Genomic DNA, 27,146 nt, shown 5'->3' with positions numbered 1-27,146 from the left:
TTCCGGAAGACAGTGATGAGCCCCAGAGATGTCAGGGGACCGGCTGCAGCCATGGGCAAGGGCCTGGGGCTTCCGTCGCCGAAGGATGATCTGTCCCGGACAGGGCGAGGCCCTGAATGCCCCCAACGCTTCCTGACCTCCTCTACAACATCCTCCTCCACCCCAACACTCCGGCAGAGATGTGCAAATGCTGGGGGAGATCATCATGTGCTCCCCTCAGTCCTCCTCCCTGGCTTCAGGACACAGGCCTCTAAGGGCCATGCCTATGCTCCCCGGGCCTCCAAGGCCTCTGGGTCTGGGCAGGATGACCAACCAGCTTCCGAGGGAGCCTCCTCTCTCAGCAGAGAGCCTAAGCGGACCAAACTCCATTTCTAATGCTTCCTCTAGAAACTCCAGCTGTCCGGTCCACCCCTACATATTCTTATCTAGATTCCAGGTCTGGGAATGCAGGCTCGCCCCTTCAGAGGACAAGCAAAGTCCCATCAGCATCGCTTCCTTCAGCACCCTGCCTCCCACCCCTACAAGGCCATGCCTGTGCTTGCTGCCTGCCTCAGGTGGGGGTTCCAGACCTCCTGGCTACATGGGAGCTGCGGCCGCCTGGGCATGTGAACAGGCACTGTCATAGGCTCTGCCTCGAGCCTCTGACGCCTGCCTACACGTGGGGGAGGGTGAATCTACATCCCCCACCCAGGATAGTTAACCCAAACCCCAACAGCACACCACGGCTACACACAGAAGGGCTCAAAGCCAAGGCCACCAGGCAGAGCTGGAGGAGGGAATGGAGGAAGGAGGGAGGGAGGGGGAGATGAGAGAGACAGAGGGTAAGAGTCTAGTCCAGCGAGAGAACTGGTAACAGGCTCCAGACCAAGGAGGGTGGGCAGAGGGAGGGCTCCTGACTCAGCTCCTTCCCTCCAGGCCACCCCCAGAAAGCTGCCATTCTCAAATACCCAGCACGGAGGCAGTATTCTGACTCATCAGACACTGAGCCGCACTTGTCCCCGGAGTTCAGTGCACTTGAACTTCAGCACCTACAGGTCATTCCCTGGATGGACATGTGTACGAGATGTGTTCTCTTCAGGGGTCCTCCTGCCTCCCCTCCGATGCAGCCCATCTCCCGTGCTTCCAAAGCCCCAGGAGACACACTCACCTGGGAACTGATAGCCATAGCTAGGAGCAAATCCAGGGTAGCCGCGGCCGTAGGTCGCCACAAAGTTGGGGTAGCCTTGAACACAGAGAGAAAGATCACAGGGGCATTAGTACAGCTGCCTCAGGCCTGGGGTGAAATCCCAGGGAGGGCAGAAATGAGGACAAGCCTGGGGTCATTTTACTGCACAAAACGATTTGCCTCCCGTGAGGGTCTTTACCCAGGCCTCGGGGCCCCTCTCTACTGTGGCTGGGGGCACTGCTGTCAGCGTGCTGGTAATTAACCTGTATTTGGGCAGAGAGACCTCCCAAACCCACGAACCTTCTGGAACCTGCAGAGTAAATGCCACACATTAGTACCAAACAGAGGGCCTGCGCCTGGCTCTGACATTTGGAGAGCTAACCCTGAGTGTACTTTACCGTAAAGCTATTGACAGTAGGAGATTAAAGTCCTTGTAATGCCTCTTCCCAAGACAGCAGAGAGTGGGGCCAGCACCAGACAAAGCGGGAGCACTCGGGGGTCAGAGTTTCGGGGCTGACCCGGTGCTTCTAGAAAACCACTGGGCTCAATGAGCCATGGCCCAGGGAAGGCATGGCCCCAGGGGCCTGTGTCCAAGCACAGATACTCAAGAGTGCCCGCATTGTCCCCAGGTTCCACCCACCCCCCAGCCACCCCCAGAAACCATGAGGGACTATTTTGTTAAAATGTGCTCCAGGGGGGCACCTGGATGGCTCAGTGGGTTAAGCCTCTGCCTTCAGCTTGGGTCATAATCTCAGGGTCCTGGGATCGAGCCCCACATCGGGCTCTCTGCTCAGTGGGGAGCCTGCTTCCCACCCTCTCTCTGCCTGCCTCTCTGCCTACTTGTGATCTGTCTGTCAAATAAATAAATAAAAAATCTTGAAAAAAAAAAAAAAACGTGCTCTAGGAAACATGGCCCAAACCCAGAGGCTTCACGCCACATGTTGTAACTAACGGGTGCGTCACGGCGAGCGTGTTTTCCACATGATCTCAGCAGATAACTGGGGGTTGCGGGGGGCGCGATCCCTGCACTACAGACTGCCTGTGGAAAGAGCTGCTGGGTTGGGCGTGAGGACACTGCTGGCATGTTCTGTGGCCAGTGCGGCCCTCTGTGAGCTAGTATGAAAGCCCCAGCAAGCTCTCAACCCTCCACTGTGCTCACTCAGGCTGTTTCGCCATTTATGTCCCTGCCTCTTGGCTCAGGCGACAGAGAAGGCTGGTGTGTAGCCCTCTTGGACTGATTCCGCCAGTCATAAGAGACCCAAGGGTCCCCCTCTGCTCCCATCCCAGCAGGCTCATGCTGCCTCCATCCGCTCGGTGTGTGGGAATCCCAGTCCATCCTGCTTCTCACACACCCCCACGGCCAATCTCCCGCCACCACCACCACCACCAACCACCCCCAACAGCCTGACTTTGGCTTGGACTTTGACTTTTGTTTTTTGGCTGCTCAGTACCTGAACCCCTTTTCTGAGTTTGGGTCTCAGAGAGAGGCCTGCCTCTCATCGTGGAAGCAGAAGAGGGCCCCTTCCTGCTCTCTCTAAGCCAGGCAGCTGGGAAGCAAGTTGTGAACCTGGGTTTGGCCCAAGGAAGTCTTCCTTGGATCCATTTCTGAACAGAGTGGGGCAGAGGAGGACACAGTGATTCGGAATTTATTCTGGTGCCTTTGGTGTGAGCCCAGCACCCAGTGGCGGCAACAGCGGATGCCCCGACCCCGACCCGGTCATTCCTGGGTTGTCCCTGGGTCCCGGCTGTGGCTGACCACCCAGTTACTGCCTATTCTCCAGCCTTCCTGGCAATTCTGTGAGTTGACGAGCCTCTGCCAGTCCTCTCCTTTTCGGCTTATAGCGGCCAGAGTTTCTGTGGCCTGCCACCAAGAGGCTGGTAGAAAGTAGCTTTGATGTGGTGGGGGCGGGGTAGTTCTGTAAGAGTCTTCCTGCCCTCCAGCCACGAGGGCAGCAGTGACAGCTCTCCACCTGTGTCTCTGCAGCTCGAGATAACCACTGACACACCCCCAGATACAGGCTCGGGAGTCTCATCATCCGCGTCCTGAGTGCACAGGGGGTACGTCACAAGCACCTTCTGATGTGTGGTGAGGGCTAAAGGAACAGGACCATCCCTGCAGTTCCGTCCTGGGTATTCTCCGGCTCTGTGCGTTCGAGCTGGCAGGTCTTCCTGTTCACAGAGGCTTTATGCCTCGGAGGCCCAGAGATGGGACCCACCTTTCCTCACTTGCCCATGCGTGTTGGTGTCTTGGCCTCCACTTGACCAGTGGGTCTGTCATTGGACCCAGAAGAATTGCTCTTGTGGGCATCAGGAGACTTGGGGTCCAGGCTTGCCTCTGGCCCAAGGTCCTCTGACACCTTGAGTCTTGCCATCTGTACAAAGCTCTACGGGTCCCTTGCAGCATTCTCGACTGGGGCCCCCTCGTGCTTCCCTTCCCTTCCCTTCCCTTTTAGCCAGAGCCTTTCCGAACGTGCAGTCACGACTCACTGGCCGACTGACCCGTTTCTACCTCAAAAGGGCCCTGCATCTACTCCCTCTCGGGGCACCCATCTCGCGGGGCCTGGTGTCTCCGTGGCAGAGGGTCACCCAGACAAGTGGGATGACTACACGGCTTTGCCCTAACCAACGAGGAGCAGGCTATCCAAGTGTGACGCTCGGCTCTGGCCCCCGGTCGGGGAACAAAGGGACAGAGGGATGGAGAGGAAGCGGGAGCTCAAGAGGCCTTACAGGGACACACGCACACTGGCTTCTTCCCTGGTATTTATTTCATGGCTGGCCAGCTCAGTTCTCCTCTGAATTAATCACCTGCTCTCAAATCAGATCTTTCATGACTAGATTTCTTAAACCATTATTTCAACAATATCGATAAACGGATTATATGCAAACAGCCAAATCACCACTGCCTAGGGCCTTTCCTGGTGAAAAATGACTCCTTTGCTTGTAACTTCAGCACTAGGGGTCTGAAATGTTTTAATCTGACAGCAGATGTGTAGGCCCACGTGTCACCTTCAAGCCTATCTCTGGGCAGGTAGGCAGGTGGGGCGGAGTGGGGTAGGACGCCCAGCCTCCCTGACGATTGGGGCCCCCAGGACCATTTCCTAGCTGCCTACTTCCTGGCACATGTGACAGTCTTCGACAAGAAGGGAGGCAAGCAGGGTCGAGTTCACCCCGATTTGGGGGCCTCACCCCAATCTTCCTAGACATGTCAATATGGTTTCAGCACAACCCAGACGAGAATTTGGCTTCTGCCAGAGCGGGGGATCTGATCTCCAGCCCCCATCACGCACATCCTCCGGGTCAGGCAGATGAAATCATAAATTTATAATACAACATTATTTCAATTTTCCTCTTCATTTACTGCTGTGCAGCCCAGCTCTGCTCCAACGGCTCCCAGCCCCAGCCACATGGGGAAATTGGCCGCCGCATGTCAATAGCACATTACGGCAGACCTACGTGGAGGCTCCATCAAGCCCTATTACAGCAGGATGACCCAGCCACTGCTTCCATTAGCAGCTGGGCCCCTCCCACACCGGCCACTGCCCAATTTATGGGCTCCAGTACTCTGGGCGCCTGATCAATCTCACAGTAATTATCTCTTGTCACTGAAGGAAAAACTAAGCTTGCTCCTGGATGGCCACCTTTCTTGCACACAGGCTTTCCACTAGGGGGGAAAAAAAAGAAAAACTGAGAAATTAACAACGATTCGAATTTGCCAGGCAGATCATTTCAGGGCCCCTTTTTGGGGAGGCTAGCTGCGTTCTCGGAATTGTGGTTCTCGATCTTTCTCCAACTCTAGAAGATGTTGTTGGCTCTAACGCTGGAAGATGTTTGCATTCTAGATGGGCACATGACTCATCCTCGCCCGGGCTCGGTGACTCAGCTACTTAGTCATGGAAAACTGCTCCCACCAGGCCCCCGACTTGAAAGGACAGGAGATGAGGGCTGTTTATCCAGGGGCCGGCTGGAGTGTGACATACACGCCACGTGGCACGCAGAGCACTGCCTGGGGCGCCCTGCTTGGTTCCACGCGGGATGAATCCAGATGCAACACCTGGTGCCCAGAGCCCTTCCCAGGCCGACATGCAAAGGCCAAAGTCTACCCAGACGCTCAGACCCCAAAAGCCATCCCGATGCATAAATGCATCTTGAGGCCTACGCTGCCCAGTTTAAATTTAAGTCTGAACTATGATGAAAAACTCCAGCTCTTCAGTGGTACGAACCATATCTTAAATGCTCAGTAGCCACATTGGCTAGTGGCTACCATCTTGGGCAGTGCAGACAGAGGCCCCCTCCACCAACCACAGAAAGTTCTGGGGGCACTGTGTTATTCTAGAAGGAAACCGAAGAACTGAATTTCGAGCTTCCTCTGTCCACCAGGAAACAGCTGAACAAATGGAGACCTCCTTGGGAATAACCTCAACAGACATTCTGGGGAAAGACAAATCCCATTGGAAATTATGAATAAATCTAGACACGCAGCTCTACGTTCCAGCCAGTTTCCTTTTGACCTGTTAGTGCATGCCAGCAGATGATAGCTCATCTTTTCTAGATGCTGGTTTAAAAAAAAAAAAAAATTGCTTTCATTTCCGAGGGGCTTAGTGTCGGGGAACACTGTGTCAAGACTTCACGGGGACTTCTCAGTAGGAGCACTGTCAAGGAGGCCTCAAGCTTTCTTCAGCTGAGTCTACATAGTCCCACCATATCTGGGCCTTGAGGGTGAAGCTATCCTTCAAAGCCCCAGCAATGAGGTACTCCTCTCCCAGCAGTTATCAACCACGTTCAGTAGTGTGTGCCCAGTGAGGTCAAGACAGTTAGAGGCAGTAGGCTTATGTGGCTGAAGGCAGAGTAGGCCAAAGGGAATAAAATGTACCAACAATAATCACGTTTGCTTTTATTAAGTCCACTTCCATGAAGAAAAACCGGAGAGTCTAGGGCACTGGGCTGGGTCGCCATGGGCACCTCTTGGCCACCATGAGACAGCAGAACCAAGTCGGAAGGACTGCCGAAAGATCTTTCCAAGGGTCTTCGTTGATTTTCATTCTGTCCAGCTCGAAGGCAGGGAGAACTGGTCTGAGGAGGACCCCTCCTCTTCTCTCCCACATTCTTTTCAAGGAATTCCCATTGGGCTGATTATTCTATGACTCTCTCAAAGGCTGTAGAAGCTAAAACCAAAACCGCTATAGGTTTCCTCCCAAGGACAGATGCAGCCATACCAAGAGACAACAAACAAACATGACTGGGTCCCTCTCCGCTTGTCAGTGTGGAGAAAATCTTAAGGGATAGTTAAAAGCAAGTTTCACAGTTTCCAAGGCCTTTACAGAGCAGCATATCTGCCATCTCGGTAGAACGTGGGCTCCCTGAGATCAGGGACCTCACAGTCTGCTGCAGCCTCAGCACCAAGGACAGTGCCCGGCCCTCAGTAGGTGCTCAGGAAACACCTGTTGAGGGCATGGATGGAGCAGATTTAATGGTGTATAGTCTCACTTCTAAACACCTGTCCAAGTGTTAGACGCTTTTCTGCCCTTCCGACAACAAACATTTATAGCATGAGAACTATTTCATTCATGAACTTTTAACAAATGTTTTTCTGCCTGGGCCAAGTTCATCAAACTCTGCTTTGATGAAACTGTGGCTGATGTGGCTGATGACGATTGTGGTGATGACATGGACAGGCGATGGGTGATGGTGGCGATTCCAGGACGGATACGGATCACGGAACGGGTGAACCAGGCGACTTATGGGGATGTGTCAGGCCATCCCACCCTAGCGAAGGAGAAGCACATGGACCACGTGGGTTTGCCTACTATCAGCTGGGGTCAGAGCCCATCCTGGAGACTCTGAGCCCAGCACTCCTCACACACACCCTTCAGCCAGGCCACTGGGCTTTTGGGGCTCCCCATTCAGGAGCCTCACCTTCCAAGGCTAGTCCTGTCTGGATCACCCTGAGCTTGCTTCATCCTTCTTAGCACAGTGAACATGTCACCTCCTCAGGGAGGTATTCCTGATTCCTCAGCCTAATTTCCACGCTTCATGATGTGCTCTTAAAGCACCCCCTGACTCTATCACGACTAACTACCTGTAGAATTAGCCATTAACTGTTGTCATGCTCACTAGACCACAAGCTTCAGAGGGCAGGGACCACATCCACCTTGTCAAGCACAGTTTCCTAGCGCCAGCACGGGGCTGGGGTGGAGGCATGCACCAGGAGCTCAAAGCCGACTGCCGGTGAGCACCTCCTGTATTCAACACAGCCTCCCTGCCTTGGCTCTCGTTATGAAACCACTGGGTGCCCTCTGGCCAGGGATCTGAGCTGGGGGGTCTGGAGAGATGCGGGCCCCCAGCCCCTGACTGCAGCCGGGGGCAAACAGAACCACTGCACCCTTGCTCTCTGGTCAGTGGCATGAAAGGCTTCGCTGCACACCTCTGCTTCCCCCTGAAGGAAACAGGTCATTCTTCCCAGCAGCCAAGGACAGCAAGTCAGACTCAGTGAGGCAAGGGCACTTCCTGAAGATCTGATCCTAAAAAGTTTCCTGTTTTATGTCCTAGGGCCTTTATACTCACTGTTGAAAATTCAAGACTCCAAAAACCGGTAGGAGGCAACTCTTTAAGATTTGATTTTAAAATTTAAAACTATTACTGTATTTGGACCTTCTTTTGGTATACAATGTAGGGTAAGGCCACACAAAAATTACTTTTTAAGCAAGAGGTAGACAATCTCACAATCAGGAGCTAATGCCCATGATTTTTATCTATTTATTTAGTTTTATTAGAGAGAGCATGAACAGGCAGAGGAATAGGGAGAGAGAATCTTCATAGCAGGCTCTGAGCTCTGTACAGGGCCTGATGTGGGGCTCGATCTCATGACCCTGAGATGGTGACCTGAGCCGAAATTAAGAGTTGGACACTTAACTGACTGTGCCCCTCAGGCGCCCCCTCCCACTGATTTTTAGAAGTAACTTCTTTACAATGATTACACTCTTACATTTAGTTTCGGATCTCTCCCTTTTCCTCTCAACGGGGCAATCCTATATACCACACTGTTTCACTACTGTAGCTTTGTGCCGTGTTCTATTTGGTCCAACTAGTCTTTTCTCATTTTTCTTTTGAAAACATTTTCTTATCTATTCTCATGTGTCTCTGCTTTCAGATCAGCCTTAGAATCATTTGGCCAATCCTGGAAGAAGTAAACAGGAATTTCCCATGAAACTCAATTAAGCCGAAAACATGAATTCAAGAGGAAGTAATATTTCTGCCACTTTTAGGATTCTCCTGGCATCTCTTTCTGTCTCTCAAAGTTCCTCCAACTAACTTTACGGGCCCTTGTTATTTGCTGAGACAAAATAGATACAATGCTTTCTATGAATGTGTAACACCAAGAAAAGTTTCATACATTTCAAATGGAGCCGGGAATGATTTAAAGAGCTGTGAATCTTTACATAAAGAGCTGATCAAACAATATAGAAGGGGGACTCGTAGCCAAAAGGAATGAAAATCCATTAAAACCAGACAGATCATGGGCCTGAATGGAATTTTACCATTAACTACCATTTATCCCGTTTAATTAGTATTTTCCCGACACACAATAACTCGCACTAAAATGCCGCTCTCTTGCCTTGAAATTTCTAATCATTGTTGCGACCCACACCATTACGCCTCTTCTCTGCTTTCTTCATTTTTCATGCCATTTCAGTGGCAAGATTTTCAATTATCTACGCAGGACGGACAGAGATACCTTTAAGGAAGGGGCATAATACGCAACTTAATTTCTCTAAAAGCCAGGAGAGATCATTTTTCGTCAGAACAAACACACTTTGTCTTTCATCTTTTTTTTTTTTTTTTAGCAAATAAAGAGTAAAACAGGCCATTTAAAACATCCATTTAAATGCAAATTCTGATATCCCAAGAGAAAAATGTTAATCATTTAAATAGACAGGATTATAGCCCACCCTCATCACTTCTCCTCTTCCAAGTTTTAGAAAATGTAGCTTCGGCCCACATGGGGAAGCCAGCCAGGAGTCCTTGGGTCTTTGGGAACACCCTGTCAGTAGAGAGGCATGAGGCAGGGGGCCGCCTTTTTCTCCTTTTGAAGAAGGGAGTGGAAAGGAGAGAAAATAATATCATGTACCCCCATGTGCCAGGCATGGGACAAGACGATTATCTATCAATCGACCTATCTCTGTAATGGTCACAACTACCTCGCAAAGGGGTTTATCATCTGAGACGCAGAAAGGCAGTTTGCCCAACTGGTACGTGACCTAGTTGGGTACCCAGGCCTCCGGAGCCCCCAGCACATGGTGGCTCTGAGGTGTCCCCAGGGACCCCTGCCCAAGACTCACCTAGCATTCCCATGCCAAGCATGAACGCATCCATGGTGTAAGGCAGTCCCCGGGCCCGGCCTCTTGTCCCCGGTGGGAACATGACTTCTTTAGGCTGAGCTTTCTTACATTCTACCTGTTCAACAGAAAGGCGAACAAATGAGATGCAAATGAATGCCACGTAAATGTCAAAGGCAGAACGGATCTGGTTACCCGCGAAGGTATTTTTAGCCTCGCTCCTTATTCACTGTAAAAACAGCCAAGCCAAGCAAATGGCCTGCAAAACAAATATTTAAGAAAACACGCCACTTGTTGCAAATCCTGCTTTGGAAAAACCAACAAGGATGAAATTGGGTTTTGATGGGTGACAAGGACGTGGGCTGGAGACACGCGTGCTTGGGTCGGGAGCTCAGCCTGGAGCGTGAGCGGAAGGCCCAGGAGGTGAGAAGGCACATGGGGCCGCTGCGTGGGTCTGTGAAGAAAACCAACAGCAGTAGTAATACCCCCTCCTGCTCGTTTGGCCCCTTACAGGTTTACAAATGCCTGTGGGCCCCGACTCTTCCTATCGGGCCACCTGATTAAGTTTCTTATTAAACAGGCCGGTTAGTTTTAGCTCCATTTCACAGATGACGAAACTGAACATCTGAAGGCTTGTGTCCTGTGCTGTAAGCCACAGCCCAGCAGGGACAGGCCTGGAAGCCGGAGTTTTCTCAAATTGCTAGGTCGCCGACGCCCCCAGCTCCCTCAAAGCCGCCCTGGCACGCTCCGGAGAGAAGAAGGAACGTTCCACACCACTTCTGTCCATCTGGATTAGTGGCTTCTCATTCTGCAGCCACATCTTCAAGTGGTTGCTAATCTTTCCTGATTCCCTCCTGCCTCCTGAATTTCTTAATCCCATTCCACTCACACAACCCAAAAGTCACTTACTTCCCAGCCTTAATGGTATATAATACAAACTCCAGGAAGGAAATGAAACTGTTGCTCTCAGAAGGGCCTACGTCGTTCTCAGGAGCGTGTCTCACCCCCCCTGCTCGGTGCTTACTTGCTTTTAGTTTACAGATAAACCTAACACACGCTGTTAGCTGGTAACCCACCCCATCGCTGATGGCAATGGGACCCAGCGGGGCAGGGCAGGGTGCTTACGGTGGCAAAAAGCGTTAGCGTGACAGTCAGATAGTGAGGGAGGAAGGGCAAGAATGAGGTCCCCATATTTAAAAGGGGCCATGTGGTATAGGAGCCAAAACTCCACGTAGCCCAACAGCTGCCGAAGGTCTCACTACCACACAGAAGATTACAACTGTTCCCAGGGTGTCTGAGAAAGGAAGAAGTTCAATTGTTACCTCATACTTTGTTTGAAAGGGACCTACATGGGACTCTCCATTTTGGAGATGTACATACCTCTCAGATCTTCTCATCCCAAATACTTCAATTAAAAAAAATGTTAGGGGCGCCTGGGTGACTCAGCTAAGCAGCCGACTTTTGATGTCGGCTCAGGTCTTGATCTCAGGGCTGTGAGTTCAAGCCCCATGCTGGGGCTTAGTGCTTAAGGCTTGAGGGAAGCTTTAATTACCTAAAATATTAACTTCTCTTCCTTCAGAGACACCAGATAACAAGTATTACTCACTCTTGCTCTTTAAATAACCACACATACTTTAAAAACATGGAAAATATGGCTCAACATTTATGTCTGATAAGCTTCGCATGAAGTTTTTATAGGTTAAAAAGGAAGAGATGAGCACCCTGAAAGAAAATGGGTGAGAGACATGAACAAGCAATTCACAAACGACTAATAATGACATACACCTTTCATATCACACGTCACCTATGACATCCCCAAATGAGACATACTGCCACCTATCAGACTGGCCACGACGACAGGATTCCTGATGTCAGAATCTCTGTGAGTATGGGGAAAGGGGAGGGGTGGGACTTCACATACATTTTTTGGGAGGGTGACCTGACAAACGTTCAAAGCCATCCAAACATACATCGTTTGACCTAATAATGCTATTTGCAGGAGTTTATCCTGCACGGACATACAGATAAGGCTCTTGTGGTGAGAAGCAATTGATTATTATTATTATTATTTTTTAAAGGAAATATCCTAAGCATCCAAGAATAGGGAGTTAGTTAGCCAGGTTTGGTTCACCCAAGCTTACTGGAAGCTGCTGTGAAGCTTCAGAAAAGCAAGTTGAAAATAAGATGCAATGATGCTGGGAAACCCTCGGTCCTGGGCAAACGAGGGTGGTCGGTCACCCTAAAGGTAAAGGGGAGAAAAGTAAACTACTGTGACTCTGTGGAAAATAAGCATGTGTATATGCATATCAAACAGGGGAAACATACTGAAAAGACATACCGAAGTCGCTTTAGAGTAACTCTTTTCTTTCATTTCCATGGTGCACTTTGTTACTGGTACTTATTTGCCAGGTTTTCTGCTCTAAGTATTACTGTTGCAAACAGTAGTAGGGAAAGGTGATGAGAAAGAAATAAATTAATCAGAATTAGATCTTTCAGATCTCTCTCATAAGCCGGGGCGGGCGGGGGGGGGGGGGGGACAGTTTGCTCCTAGACACCACTCCGGGACTCAGAAGCAGGCAGAGGAAGCTCATTGGCGAGAGCCTGCCAGGGCCGGGGCAGATGGGCGCGCTCTGCAGAAGCAGACAGATCAGTACCTGACGCCAGCACCGGGGGCTACAATAATACTGCTAACCAGCTCACTTCCTAATGGCCCTATCGGTGACAATCTATTGTATTGTCTTAGGAAAACCTGCCGCCTGTTCCTAGGCAACCTGATCAACGCAAATTTCAGGTTTATACAGTTTTCATTTAGGGAACATAAAGGTTAACTGACTGTAATGGGAGTATTTTAAACAAACCCACCTACTCTTCCTCTCACTGAACAGGGCTGGCAGCTCCATTTAATTCTGTTCTGTCTTCGCTCATGCTGTTTTGGGCAGCACCCACTGTGCGGGTCCTGTCAGCTGCCCGCTGTGTCAACTGTGAGTGCTCCCCGAGGCCAGGGGCTGTGGCACGTGCACTCTTGGGGTGGGGGGGATCCCCATGTTCTGGGCACTCGAGTGACAGGGAAAGGTGGCCACCGCACCAGGGAGCCTTGGCCTGGTCTGCACTGAAGGCTTCCCAAAAGATCTCTCAGGTCCAAGAGGCCTGTCCAGCCAGCCCCCAGCTCCTCTGAAAACATACAAAACGGGGGAAGAGAAGAGCCATTCTCTGCTCCTATCCTGAGTCCTTGCAAGGGGTCAGGGGCCTGCTGAGCATGAAAACCACTTCCCCCTCCCCACCCCCACCAGACTGGCAGAAGCCCCACCTTCTCCATCAGCCTGTGAGCTCTCAGGGCAAGGATCAAGTCTACGTCCCGGGTTCCTTGCGACAACCTGTACAGAGCATGGACTGATGCCCGTGCTCACTAGGGTCAAGCAGACCCAGGCTTCCTGACCCAGCAACGCTGAGGGACTCCATGTGCCTGGCAAGTGCTAGGCCATAGGGGATGCAGATAGTAAGAAGGCCAGCCTCCACCTCGAGAGCTTTCATTCTGTTGAAAAGAACAGGTTCTGACCGTCTTGTTCCCCTACCATGAAGGCAAGTACTCATGTCAATCTGGCCCCTGTCATTTCTGGGCTTGCCAGCCTCTGGAGCCTCTTGAGTTAGACCCCATTTGGGTCACCCCCCGCATCCCCACTATCGTCCCACCAGGCCCCCAGGCAAGCTAGAGAACGGAGCATGAACACCCCTAGTTAGAGTCAGAACCCAAAGGAGGAGAACCAGCCCAAGCCTGCCCAGCTCCAGTCACACATTCAATGCACGTGGCCACACACGACGTCCCACGTATCTCCCACTGTGTACCAGGCTACTTCCAAAGGTCGTGGCCTCAAGCAACAATGGCTCATTCCTTCTCGTGCTTCTGGGAGCTGCCTGGGCCCAGTGGGGCTCCTGCTTGCGGTTGCTCCTATAGTTGTAGTTCAATGGTGCCCGGGGCTGGAGCTGGAGCCAGACAAAGGCTGGACTCAGCTGGAGGTTCGAGTGCCTTTTTCTCACACAGAGTGGGCAGCCAAGGCTGGTCAGCTGGGACCATCCACCTGGAAGCGCCTGCTCTTGGCTTCTCCGGGGCACTCCTTCCTCTCACACCATGCTGGCTGAATCCCGACAGGGACTGTCCCAGCCTGAGAATTCCACAAGACCAAGGCACAGGCTGCAAGGCTTATTCTCCGGGCTTGAGAGTCAGGCTGCCGTTTCCATCATGTTCTGCTGGTTACACTGGGTCAGCCTAGATTTGGTGCTGGAGGCGAAGATCGCTGGGCCCGGCTTCGGAGAGCAGCGACCACATGAGATGGGTGAAGAGCGGCGAGCCGACAGGACAGTGGGAGGCCCTCCTCCTCCCCGCGGCATCTGGCTGGCCGGGTTCTCAGGCTAGCAGGCACTGAGGTCTGTTTCCACCATGGGGCACCAGGTGGCCAGGGAGCTCCCTTTGGGGCAGCCCTGGAGAGGCTTGCCTGGCTTCCCATGGTCGACAGAAGCAGTGGGCCCCTGTGTAGCCAGTCCTCCTGTTCCAGCTGTTTCACCTCTGCCCCCACAGAACCCTGTTTACGGTAAAGGCTCCCCACCACCTACACCCGAAGTGCTTTCTCTAGGGCAGCGCAGGGTGGTGGCAGATTCTGAAGAAGGGATAGCTTCAAGTCTTGGTCCTTGAATCTTCTCAACAGCTCAGAACTACCCCCCCACCCCCAACAGCCGCTCCTCACCACGGCTATGGCTTCTAGTGATGACTGGAAAAGGCAATGTGGTTGGTGGGCCAAGAGATTTTGTAGGAATCTCCATTTGGATTTGTGCTTGTAAGAGGTCTCAGATCGACTGACCAGGCACTGACCAACCACTCATGTTAGGAAGACGAGCTCTCTGTTCCAAGTTTCACGGCTGGCAAAGCCACGAAGCAACCCCACACCAGGGGCCGAATTCCAAGGATGTATCCCGCCTCCAAAGGTAGGTGGGATTTTTAATCTCCAAACATGATGCTTTGCTTGGCAGCCTGGCCCTGCAGAAGAGGGGACGGCTCCCTTGCTGTCTGCACAGACACAGCATAGGAAGAATGATCAACCGAACCCTCTTTCCCAACAGGACAGTCCAGGCGGCAGCGTGTTCCTCCAGACGATGACTCCAAGGCCTGCGATGGGCTGGCGCGTGTGGTTTCCGACCCTCTGCAGGCAGCTCGTCTGCCCATCAGGGTCGAAAGCAATTCAGCAAAGAGCTCTAACTCTTCATGTAGAAACGATTTTGCATTTGCGCGAGAGTTGCAAGGATAGGAAAAATCACAGTTCTGTATGTCTACATCTGTATCTGTGGACACGTTTTCCTGAACCTTCTGATAGCAAGGTGCATACACAGTGGTACACGTTTCCTAAACACATTTTTTTACACGCAGATGGGATGCTTTTATCTAACATACCTTCCACAGCCTTGGATCAGTGGACCCCATGATGTCCTTGAGAGGTAGAAATCCATCTTCCAGGACAGGAAGCTGAGGCCCAGGGATGTCAGACACCACACTGGCTGCTGGAGGCCCAGGCCATGTGTGCTAAGGCTGTGTTTGAAGCCGGGTCTGCCTGATACCCCCATGACCCAAGCCAGGGGAGCCCGTCCCACGCCCCATCCTCTCCTTGGGTGGGGGCAGGGGAGGGCTCAGCATTGGCCTTTGGAGAAGGCTCAGGGCCTTCTGAGGGGACAGCTTCCCTGCAGCTGCTCTGAGTGGCCGCCCTCACCCAACTGGCCTGTGGGCCTTGCCGAGGCAAGCTCCCTGCCAGGCACCTTTTGGAAGAGACTGGAAGTTTGAGGACCAGGTCAAAGTCTGGGAAGTGAAAAAGGTTTCTGTTTTTCCCTGGTTTCTACATAACAGCCCCAGTCAGCACATGGCCCCGGGGCCAGGAGGGAAACCAGTCTGGCCTCGGTCTGGGGAAACCCAAGCCTAGTGCCCGTGGCCTTGATTTACCACCCAGGACAAGGCAACTCTGTGTGGCCTGGAGGCCAGTGTTTGCAGCTTCACTTCTCACCTCAAACTGGTCATATGAGACACAATTTACTCCTCCAGGGGGAGACGGACTCTCCTCAAAGAATAAAATTCACTGCTGTTCAGAGAGACCAGCCGGACTGACAAGCTGGCGGACGGGAGGGGAACAAAGGGCAGGTCTTTTGGGCAGGTGGGTGCTTGGCGGGGGCGTGCGTGGGGGGTGAATGGGAGTGTCCACGTGGGCACCATCCTTTTGTACAGCTTCCTGAAAGACAGAGGCCTGACCTAGTCTTGCCTCAAGATCAGCTTCTCCTCTGAATCAAGTTGCAGCTCCCCCAACCCCCCAGTCAAGTTCCAGCAGATTCCAGGCCAACACTGCTCCTCTGAAGCCCCAAGCTGTCCATCTCCTCTGGCTGATAGGCCCCAAACACTTCCCAGGGAGCCGCCACTACTGTGTAAAGACCTGGAGTCCTGCCTGGAGCCCTGCAGCTACCCAGCTCTCTCTGGTCAAACAGGAAGACTTAGCGGCAGCCCAGAAACCACACCCAGCTGCTTCCCCAAGGCTACGCCGGTCTCCCTCCTGCCTGCTGTTCTCTCTTGACCCCTTGTTGTAAGCCTTTCTGGAGACACTATGGGGACAGGACCTTTTGTGAGGCCTGCTCAGATTCAGAGGGGACCTGCTCTCAAGGAACCCACAGAGCATGGAAGACAAACACAAAGTAGGCGACTTGGGGGCAGAACAGAGTCTCCACTGCCCTGCCCTGTGCACCATACCAGGAGTTAGCCTCAAGGGCATGACGGCAGTGGAACATGCTAGAGAGCGTGCAGACCACTACAAAATGAAGACGAGAGGCCCTTTATTCGGCCATTACTAGGAGTTCCAAGATGGCAGCAGCAGAGCACGAACCCAGCGAGGGCTCTTCTGAACACAGGCGTCCCATCCAGGAAGCTGGCTTGCTCCAGCCAGCCGCTGAATGAGCCGTAGAAGGAGGAAGATGGAACAGCAAGGTGCGGGTGACAAGCACAGAAAGAGCCCAGTGAGGAGAGGCAGGGAGGGAAGGCAGGACCACGGTCCTCCTCAGCAAGGAGCTCACGCTGGAGACAGACCCGCCAGGCATCTCCCTCTGGGTAACCTGCAGAGATTCAGGGTGCCTCATCTGGGTTCTGACGTCCAGTCCAGGGTCCCACTGCGTCCAGTTGCTGTGCTTGTCCATGGCCCGAGGCAGGATGGAGTCATGACCAGCAGGTGTATGTGGCTGGGGGAGGGCCAAGCCAGAGACGCTGTCATGGGAGGGGCAGCAGTCACACCCAGAAGTCCCGCTCGTGCTGGGACGACCCGGCCTGTGACTCCAGCAGCAGAGGGGGCCTCAGCACCCTGCCATACCTCCCCCAGCCAGCACCAGCCTCCAGCCTCTGCAGACTCAGGGAGGCCTCTCAGCTGGACACTGTGGGCCCTAGAAGGTGAGCAGAAGGGAGTTCTATGCTCCGTCCCTTCGCCTCTCCCTTCCCCGACATCTCCATCAGGCACCGTCCCTGTAGACGGGACCAGCCTGTGGCCAAGCACCAGAGGACCCACTCATACGGGGTAACTTGTCTTGCCCTACTGCAAAACGGTCTTCACAGACACGCAGCCTCCTGCAGAGTCTCTGGAAGCTACTGGGTAAAGCAAATGGAAACGCCAGCTTAAGACGGGCAAGGGCCGCCAGCAGAAACATCCACCTTCCAAGGACGCTCGCTTGCTACGAATGGCCCAGACCCCTTTGTGAGAAGCACTGAAAGTCCCATAGGACAGGGGATCTGGGTTCCATCTCCCCGCTCAGCAGGATTACTGTAGGGAGGAAGGAACAAACTATGGAGCCGCCTCCTACGCCAGGCATGGCCACGGCATCCTCACGGGTACGTGTGGGTGTACACGTACATGATCTCACACACAGTTGTGTACATAGTGACGCACACACAACACATGTAGGACGCACGGTGCCTGGCCCACGGAGGTCCTCGGAGAATACCCACCGCTCTCCATATTCTCATCAATCAACTCATTTCCTCGGAGTTGGCCTAATTAGCCCTGGAGTTACAGCAGAAGAGGAAACGGATCTGCCCGAGGTCACGCAGCCAGGGAATGACAAGCTGCGATTCAGTCCTAGGTCTCCCGCTTCAAACACCCTGTCCCCACCTCTAGGCCACTGGCCATGCAGGTGTGGCCCTCACAGCCCTTCCCCACTACCCTCTATCCAGTTCACGTGCTACCCCTTCCACAAGGCCATCCTCAGTCCTAGTTCCAGAACTAATTTCATCTGCTAATTCCCCTATTAAAATGAGCAATGACAAAGTGAAGGAGGTTATAAACGAACACTATTAGCATCCCCTTGTTAGCAGGCAGGAGCTGGGCATGGACACAGAGATGAATTCAACAGGATAAGGCTCTCCCTTGGAGGGGCTCAGCATCTGGGCAAGGAGTGCAGAGGGGCTGGTCCCCAACACCCTCCAAGGCACGCACCCTCATGACTACGGCCTCCCACTCTGCCTGGATCTCAGGGCAGGGGCATGTCCTCTCCGCCAGCTCCTCGCCCTACTTCTCTGCTCTGCTTGTCCCCCCTGAGCGGGAACCTGACACATGGCTTCTCTGTGCCTCAGTGTTCTCATCTGTAAAACAGAGCAGCAGCTGTGCCGACCATCCCCAGGGCTGCAGTGGGCTAAGAAATTGAACCAGCTAATCCTGTGAGTGCTTGTGCTGGATAAAGTTGGTTGGGTCACGCTTTAATCTTCGCCGGGGAGTCTAGGGGAGCGTCCCTGAAGGTGACAAAGCTGGTTCGCATCTGTGCTTCTGACACAAAGCCCGGGGAGCAGAGAGGAAGAAGGGGGCTGCCACTGCCCCCAGCCCGGTAGACTCTTGGCATGCTTCCTACCGTCGCTACCGCTGCCACACACACCCCACCCCCGGCCGGGGAGGTTCCCCCGTCTTCCTGCTTTCATCAGCAAGGTGTGCAAAAGGAGCTTCGCGGGCTGCACTATTTGGGGAAAAAGCTGATGGTGGCAGCAGCAGCTGCTCTTTTTAATTCTGGGAACCTACAAGGGCATTTCAAAGTGAAAAGAGACCTCTGCCTTCAGCAGGTGCCTAAATGCAGCCGCAGGGCTGGGTGCTTACCCCAGGCCAGGGTGGGCTTTGCCAGAGACCCTGCACCAAGCCCAACAGAATTTCTCTATTTAAAAGAAAGGGAGAGAGAGAGAGAGAGAGAGAAAGAAAAAAAAAAAAAAAAAAAAAGGTGCAGCCGAGCATTAGCCTGCACCTGCCCGGGGAAGTTGGGCAGAGCGTCTGGGTGAACTCAAAGGATGAACAGGCCCCAGAGAAGGGGTGCGGGTTCTTCCAGGGGTCTCCATGCCCCCTGCAGACCCACCACCCTATGGGCAGGGTGTAGGGAACCCCACACATGGGAAAGTCCGGGGGCGGGGGGGAGGGCACCGAGACAAGGAAGAGGGGGCCACACCCTCCCCAGGCCCCCTGCAGTGACCTTCCCAGAGGATGGATGAAGGGCGAAGGAACCAGAAGCCAAGCAACCTCCCTGCCAGACAAATTACTTCTGCCTAAAGAGCACCACTCACCACCCAACAGCCCAGCCTCCCCATGCCTCCACTCTCGGCACACTCGCCCCTCCACCCGCAGGAACAGAGCCCGTCCGCAAACACGTGTGTGCCTGATGCAGGGGTGGGGGGGCGCAGGACCTCCCTCTTGCTCATAAACACAAGGTTCATTTATTAAGTGCCTCTCTGGCATTTCCTTTTTTGCCTTCATCCTGCTTGTTTAATATTGCATTTGACATTCTCATGTTATAAATGGTAACAGAAGCAGAATGGATGGCTAAAATTAGCTTACGAGAAAGGAGGGTGCTGCAAATAGGGTAGTGAACACAGAAGCCTAGTTAAATCCACCCACGTCACCCGGCCCCCGCCCCCCACTCGCAGGCTGGTTCCCAATCAGCTCTTAGCCGTCAGGGTTCAGGCTGCGGAGGAGTGGCCCGAGGCAGGGGAGCGTGCCTACTCCCGGGGCACCCCTGCCAGGGGCAGCGCCCCGGGCCAACCCTAGCTTGGGCCTCCGTGGACCCCATAGGCTGAAACCCACAACCTGAGAGACCAACCCAGGACTCGCCTGCTCTCTCATCCTCCTGCCCCCGCCAACCCCAGAAGGCCCTATTCTGGGCGCCAGTCCCCCAGATGTGCCCTGGGCTGAAGGTAGCAAGCCTGAGTGCTTGGCAGGCTTTGCTTTTTTGAAGTGGGGTTTTCGGAACCTCCCCGCTGCAGGATTCAGCCGAAGGGCTGAGCTGGCCAGGACACGAGCCCACCCGCTCTCCTTGGGCCCACCTCCCGGCCAGAGCATGGCAAATACCCACCTCACACCTTCCTACCTGCCTGGGTCTGCAACCCCTGCATTTCGCTGACTTGTCCAGGACCCCCTTCCCTTAGGATTATTACATATTTGTGCAGTAAAAGGATCCAAAGAATAATGAAAGTGATGATGACTATAACAGTAACAGTAAAAAGGCCCATTGCTTTGATAGACCATGCTAACCTAGTCCCAGCTCCCAGCAGTCTCTGAGAGACGTGCCATCCTTACCTGTCTGAGGGGGAGCCACGCACAGGTGACAGGTAACCTGTACAAGGTCACAGAGTCTAGCAATGAGTAGCCAGCCGTCCTGGGGTGCATTTGGGAGTGAGGGATTTCTGACACGCTCTTCTGGGAAGGCCTCTCGGGTGGACAGCACTGTGTTCTGCCCCTTCCTTTGCTCCCTACCCGCTCAGTGCTTGGGGTCCGATAAGAATGAAGGCACCGCTTTCTGCATCCTACTACCCCAAACCCCAGCATCCGTTTGGGGCACTGCTGACCCTCTCTGCCTCAGGCTAGTAACCAGCTAAGTCCGTAGTGGCCACAGGGGAGCTCTTGCCTAAAAGCCTTTCCTTAGGCCCCTTGAAATAAACAGACCGCACCTGCTCTGGGCCACGGCAGTACAGGCCAGGAGCTGAAGCTGTGGCCCCCAAGGCAAATCCTGCTGATGCTTTGTTTTTATAAATAGAGTTTTCTGTGAACACAGCCATGTCCGCCCACAGACCTATCATAGGGGCTACGTTCTGCTCTATGATGGCAGCGTTGAGTCGTTGTGACAGAGACCTGGGGCCCTGAAAGCCTAAAATATTTACCATCTGGCCCTTTATGAAGCTTCTGCGCACTTGGTTTAGGCCAAATGGAAGAAACTTGCGGGAACCAATGGGGTTTTCAGGAGGGTGATTCCTTCAAGGCTATCAGATTACAGACCCTGCACCAGAGCAGCCCAAGAACTCCCAGGGCCAGGAACTGAACCAGGGCCTTCAGTAAGCTGCAAAGGACAGTGGTCACCATCCTTCCCATCTTAGAGGAGGAAACAGGCGCAGATGGGTGGGATATTCACCTGGGCGCAGGACAACCAGTGACGGTTATGAGATTCAGGCTCAGGTCCACGTGTTCTAAAGCCCTGAGAACTTCTAAGTGACCAGGAGGTCTTGTTTTAGGGACAAGGGCATGAACATGTCACTTGGAGGACCCAGTTCCTCAACCCAGTGGATGTGTCTCAAACATGTGAGACCCTTGTCCGAGGCGGAGAGCATGCCAGCACCAGGGGTGTGTGGGAGGGGATGGTCCCTGGCATGGATGGCTTCCTACGGCGGGGATGCAAGGGGGCAGGGGCTGGTGTCATGCACACAAAGGGACTGTGGGGTGATGCTAAGAGCAGGAGACCAGCCTAGGGATCCCATGCCAGGCTGGCTCATCCAGCTCCAGGCTCCTGGGGCCTCAGCCCTCCCTCCAGGTCCTTTCCTTGCGACACCTAATGATTTATGACGGACCCACAGCTCCCACACCATCTCGTTAGCAGCGATCCTTGCCTGGGGCTTCTCAGACTTTAAACATCACTAGGGACTTGTCAAAATGCAGATTCTGATTCCCTAGCTCTGGGGCTGGGGCCCGAGAGTCTGCGTTCCTAACGAGCCTGCAAAATGCCCAGCGAATTTCAAAAATCAGATCACCTCAATGGAACGAGGAAAAGGACGATTTAAAGGAATCCTATAGAAATCCTTGTACAAAGCAAATAAAAACTCTATCTTCATCGGTCAAACCAACCCAGGATTTTCAATTAATGAGGTTGTGCCTAAGTCGGCCGCAGGGTTTAGTGGGAAGAACACTGGGTTAGAGCCAGAACACCACAGGTTCAAATCCCAGCTTTGCCACTTAGAACCATGGACTGTGGAAGTCCGTTCATGGCTCTGAGCTTGGGAGCCTGTTCTATAAAACGGGACGAGGACCGCGTGCAGGTAAAGCCCCATCACGGTGCCCGGGAAAGGCCCACATCCTGTTGTTGAATCAGGGGTCAGAAAACGTGCCCTTGTTCAGGCAGCCCTTAGATCATACCCCACATTCTCCACCAGCAAGGCTCTCCCCGCTCCATCTGCGGTGGGCATGGAGCTAGGCCTCGGAGGGAGCCAGGGGAGCAGGTCAGTGTCACTGCCCGCCTCCCTCCCTGGGGGCTGCGAGCTTGTGGAAGGCTGTGCTGGCCGGAGGCTCATCCCTGCCATGGGGTGTGTGGGGGGGCTGCTTTGATCAGGGGCTTGCAGCAGGAGGCTCATGGAGCGGTTGGGACAGGAGCCCTCTCGGAGCATCATCATCGGGTGGCCCTACAGGGGCATTTGTGTGTGTTTCCTGACAAGGAGCACAGCTGCCTCTCACTCTGCCCCGCACAACAATGGGGAAGGGGCCGAGTCCAAGTCTCCTGGCTTGGGCCCCCGAGCTCAGGAAGTGGACAGCTGCCCCCCATACATGTGGCTCACATGCCTCTGGGGCAGTGCGGGGAAACGCCTGAAATCTGTCATGGCCCATGGGGACACCTTAAGCCCAAGCCTGGCCCTTCACACCAGCCAGGAATCTGGCTCCCAGTGAGCCCATCTCCTCTGCCCTTAGAAGACCGTGGGAGAACCAGGGGCCATGACACGGCTGACTGGGAGGACACAGTAAGCGGCCCTGGAAGCCCACCACCCAACGAGATGACCATTCGGCCATTCCAGTCCTTTTCCTCCAGGAGGCGGTGCTGGCTTAGGGGGGACCAACACGAGCTCTGGACAAGAGCTCTCTGGGCTTCAACTTGGGGGCTGCCTCTGAGTGTCTGGCCCCGGGGCAGACTGCTTAACTTCTCTCTTTGCCTCACTTGCTTATCAGTAAAATGCGGGATAACGATCAGTACCTCCTACATCAGTGTGTCTGTGACAGAAGAAAGAGAAGCATAAAGCGAGCTCTCAGCAGAGTCTACAGTTGGCACTAAAAAATATGAGTTATTGATGGGATCTCTTGGAGGGGAGTGCAATGGGGGTCTCTTGTGGTCCACACAACCCCCCTTCCCCGCTGCCACCACGACCACGGACATGACCTCAAGGGAGGGTCTGTATGGGAATGGGGGCTGGGCTGCTGTGATCCCAGCTTCCTGAGGGCAGTGACCCTGACGCAGAAGGCCTTGTGTCTGCTGTGGGCTCTCTCCGACACGGGGGAAGAGCCCTTTTTTTTTTTTTTTTTTTTTTTTTAATGCCCAAGAGATTCACCAACCAAATCAGATGGGAAATGGCTTTGGGAATTATGATGCGCCCTCGCCGTCGTCACGTGGTCCCTCATGTAATCCTTTATTCATTCCACAATTATTTATCCAGGGCCCACAGAGCGCCAGCCGGAGGAGTACTGGATTAAGACGGAGAAGATTTGGATTCAAGTCTTATCTTCGTGACTCATCAGCGGCAAGACCTTTCTTATCTGTGAATTGGAGAAAACGGTTGCTCCAGGCACATTCCGGGGGCCGAGCGTGGTAATCTGTCCCTGCAGAATTTGTGAGATTGTGAGCGCTTCCAGGAGACCAGTCCTCACAGCTTCGCCAGCAGTCCAGTTTACAAAACACTCCTACGGACCTTCTAACAACCATCCCGGTTTCTGCTTGGCAGTCTCTGCGTTCTCAGAGTCTTTCCAATCCTTCATTTGAATTCTGTCCGTAGCGCAGTTTAAATCCATTTCCTTTTCTGTGGGCCTCAGAAGTAGAAACCGGTATCCCAGGATCCTCAGCCAATTCAGGCTTCTTCAGAGGAGGACGGCGTGCTGGAGGGGTCCTTTCTGTGACGACGATATGGCCGATGGCAAGAGCTCGAAGTTATCAAGCTCATAGTTACTGAGGTGCTCAGCCTTTGCTGCTGGTACCTCCCCGAGGCCCAGCAACCCCACCAGGCAGTCCCCACAGGCCCCGTGATCCTGGAGCTCGGCGACACCTGGTGCCCTTCCAATGGCTTCTTCCAGGACCTGGAATTTCCCCTTTAGAGCTGGTGACTGGTGGGTCTGGGCTGGGCACGTGCAGGGACTCCTCCAAAGCCCATGTGTGATCCTCACCGCCCCTTACCCACCCCTTCCTCTAGTCTACTTCCATTTTTGCTGTGCCCTTAAAGAACAAGTACCAGCCCCGGATTCAAAAGAAACCAGAAACCCTGCCACTATGAACACAGCCGCATGCACCCCAGTCAGCCTCCAGCTGGGTGGAAAAGAAGGTGACAACTGGGAAATGACTGGGGACCACAGCCACAAACCTCTCTCTGGCTTCCAGCCAGCCCGTCCATGGGTTATTATCCTTCTGGGGCTGAAATTCTACCTTCTGATGATCCCCTATGTCATCTGGGGATTCACCCTCAAAACAACTGTCTTTGTCGATCTGGCAGCCTGAAAGCTCAAGACATAGGTCCCTTTACTGCCTGGGGAACCCGGGAGGGGGGAAGATCCCCTGGGCCTCAGTTTCCCCACTGGACCACCGAGGAAAATAAAGCTCTTTCTCACTTGTGCTTGAGGCTGGTTTCCAAGCCAGTCTGTAGTGAAGGGCCTCATGTATGCATTCGAGGCAGCACACAGCACCGTCTCTGGCCGGTTGACATAGGGCCTTCCTGATGAACCATTAAGTCCTGGCAGGACAGGAATGGTGTCTGCCAGTGCCCTCAGATGCCTCTTTCACTCTCCACTGCCCAGGCAGCCCTCTGTGGAGCCCATCAGCAGCATGCCTGGCTAGGAGAAACAAGGCCTCTGGGCACTGTGCTTTAGATTTCCTTTTAAGCCCCCTGTCTCTCTAGTTTGTAAAAATAGCAAGCAGCATCTACCAAAAGAGAAACGTACTAACTGGAAGGCACTGAGTGGGGGGCAGGCGACGGGGTGGGGAGAGGGGGCAGTGGGCAGTGCAGAGAATGCGGAGGAAGGGGTCCTGTGTTATGCCTACATGCTTATCTCCCTGGTACCATTTTAATGCCTGAGCTGACACGTCCAACTTACAGTATGCAAAGAAACAGCATTTTCACTTCAGATGCATATGATGGCTAGGAACAATATGAACAATATTATTTTAGTGCCCTGGGGAAAAATTAGCAAGTCAAATATTGAATCAGGCCTGTAGCACGACATGCAAGGCAGACTGCTTTGATCTTATCCCCACTAAAAGCTCTATTATTGAATTTAAAGTCAGTGAACACATATCGGACCAATATACAATGCACATCTGAACACACGTTTCGGAAGCCAGGAATGCTTTGACTAAAGGGAGAAAATACCAAAGTTACAGATACAATTGAAACACAAATTTGCCCTGCCTCTTCTCATGGGGCTGGAGGCTCTGCTGGCTAACCAAAATATTTTGGCCCCAAAGGGCCTGCTGATGACTCCAGGAACACCTGCCGAGCTCCCCCATCTCTGGAGCCAACAAGGAAGGGGTTTCTTGCCCACAGATTCAATTTGAAGGAGTTAGAGACCTCCCGCAAACCAATGTGCACGCTGGGGCCCTCTTGTGGCCACTTCTCTGGGAGGCCTACCTGTTTAGGGGGCCTTCCCAGGAAAAGTAGCTTTTAAGATCCAGAGGAATGGAAGAGGGTGCTCCTGAAGGTAAAACCAGCGAGTTGATGGGGGAGGGGAGGATGTTATCTACCCAGCAGGGCCCAAACGCACAACGAACTTGGGTGGTAAACTTCCTTCCCTAGATATAGACCTCAAAAAGCCAAACCAAACAGCAAACTCGTATCCTAAGCCGCACGTCAGCAAATTATAACACAAAGGCCAACTGTGGTTCCCCTGCTGGCTTCTATGTACAGCCCAAGGGCCAGGAAGGGTTTCTATACTTTCAAATGGTAAAAATATAAACAGATACATAAATATTTTGCGGCATGAGAATGACATGAGATCAGTGTCTGTGTCCATCTGCACAGCTTTATGGACCCACTGCGGTATCCGTGCGGGACTGTCCGCGCATGCTTCCGCCGCGGCTTTGGGATGCTGTGACCATAAGCTGCATGGCCGGAAAAGCTGGGGATATTTACCACTTGGCCCTGCCCCGAGAGTCTGTCAACTCTTGCCGTTCACAGGACTGAACCCTTAGAGTCTCGTCCCCATGCCCACCCTGCCCAGCTTCTCATGTGAGGATGCGGGCTTTGGAAGTCTGCAAGACAAAGCCGGGCACACCGAGGGGAGGGAAGGCATCGCAGTGCGAGCCCTACAAACTTACCATTTTATTATTGATTTCATGGAAATGAATCTCACAGACTTTCTCCACAACATCTTCATTCTCAAACGTGACAAAGCCAAACCCTACAGGAAAAAGGAAAACAAAACAAAAACAAAAACAAAACAGAGGGGGTGGTGAGTTCGATTCCAGCCAGCCACATGTTTGTCTTTGATGTCCTGCAGCAGGGACAAGGCTCCTGATCTGAGGTGGGGGGCTGGATCCTTGGGAAGGGCCTCCAGATTGGGGAAATGATTTCTAATTTGTACCGAGCACCCTTCTGACAGCGAGGAAAAGTTAACGATTTCCCCCACACGCAGCGGGCACTGTGTGGCTTATATCTGCCCTGAAGCAAACAAGAAATTTACTTGTCTGTTATTTACAAGGGTCAGAGCCCTGCGGCTCTCCACGCTGAGGCGGGCGGGCGGACGACCCCGTGCTCCAGCGGGGATCACCATGGGGCCACACGTGCCCTTTCCGCGCTGGAATGGCCAGCCCTGGGGTCGGCCTCCAGACGGAGGTGGTTATTTGTCCTTTTCTTCCTGAATTACTTCCTCTAATACCTCATCAGGACATCCTGAGGCCTGGAAGAAACTATTAAAAGTTTCAGGCCTCTGTTCTACACAGGCTTCCTTTTTCTACTGCTGCTTCCAAAGCGCAGCGGATCTGGGCAGTTTAAGACTGTTTGATGCCTGCTGTCAGCCTGTCAGCCATCCACTGTATTTACTCGGCTGGAGACCGGCTTTGCTAGACAAGCTGTACTAAAGAATTTTGGCAGGCGACCGCTGCTCAGCATCCTGAGTTGCTCTCGCTACCCTCCCGCCCCTCCCTTTCTTCTCCTCCCGCCCAGGACAGGGTTCCAGCACGCTGCCCCATCTGTGGCCCCACTCAGTAAGCACTGCTTTACCACACGGGCCCGCTCAAGGGACAGCACTAACACCACAAGGAAACACACGTGCAGCAGGTGCAGACAGACGCCCGGATGGGAAGGCAGCAGACCGGACTTAGCGCGTATGAACTTATATGGCATGCTGAGAAGCCCCCTCCCCACTCTGCACCTCGAGCTTTGCACC

General features: G+C 53.3%; 1 protein-coding gene across 11 annotated transcripts in view; it reads right to left on the bottom strand.

Moving 5' to 3' along the window:
• The window catches only part of MSI2 (musashi RNA binding protein 2), a 387,830-nt gene that overhangs the window by 46,786 nt on the left and 313,898 nt on the right, over positions 1 to 27,146 (bottom strand). For all 11 annotated transcript variants that reach the window (XR_007123358.1, XM_047707084.1, XM_047707079.1 and 8 more), the window contains exons 8-10: positions 26,077 to 26,159; positions 9,502 to 9,616; positions 1,148 to 1,222 (exon numbers count right to left, since the gene is read on the bottom strand). Coding sequence is in view for 10 of the 11 variants with exons in the window: in XM_047707084.1 (XP_047563040.1) it covers positions 1,148 to 1,222; positions 9,502 to 9,616; positions 26,077 to 26,159 (273 nt within the window). In the remaining variant the exon portion in view is untranslated. The remainder of the gene's footprint in view (positions 1 to 1,147; positions 1,223 to 9,501; positions 9,617 to 26,076; positions 26,160 to 27,146) is intronic.

This window comes from Lutra lutra, chromosome 16, assembly GCF_902655055.1.
Source record: "Lutra lutra chromosome 16, mLutLut1.2, whole genome shotgun sequence".
Taxonomy (NCBI): domain Eukaryota; kingdom Metazoa; phylum Chordata; class Mammalia; order Carnivora; family Mustelidae; genus Lutra; species Lutra lutra.
The sequence above is the reverse complement of the archived record's forward strand: the minus strand, read 5'-3'. Positions and strand labels throughout refer to the sequence as shown.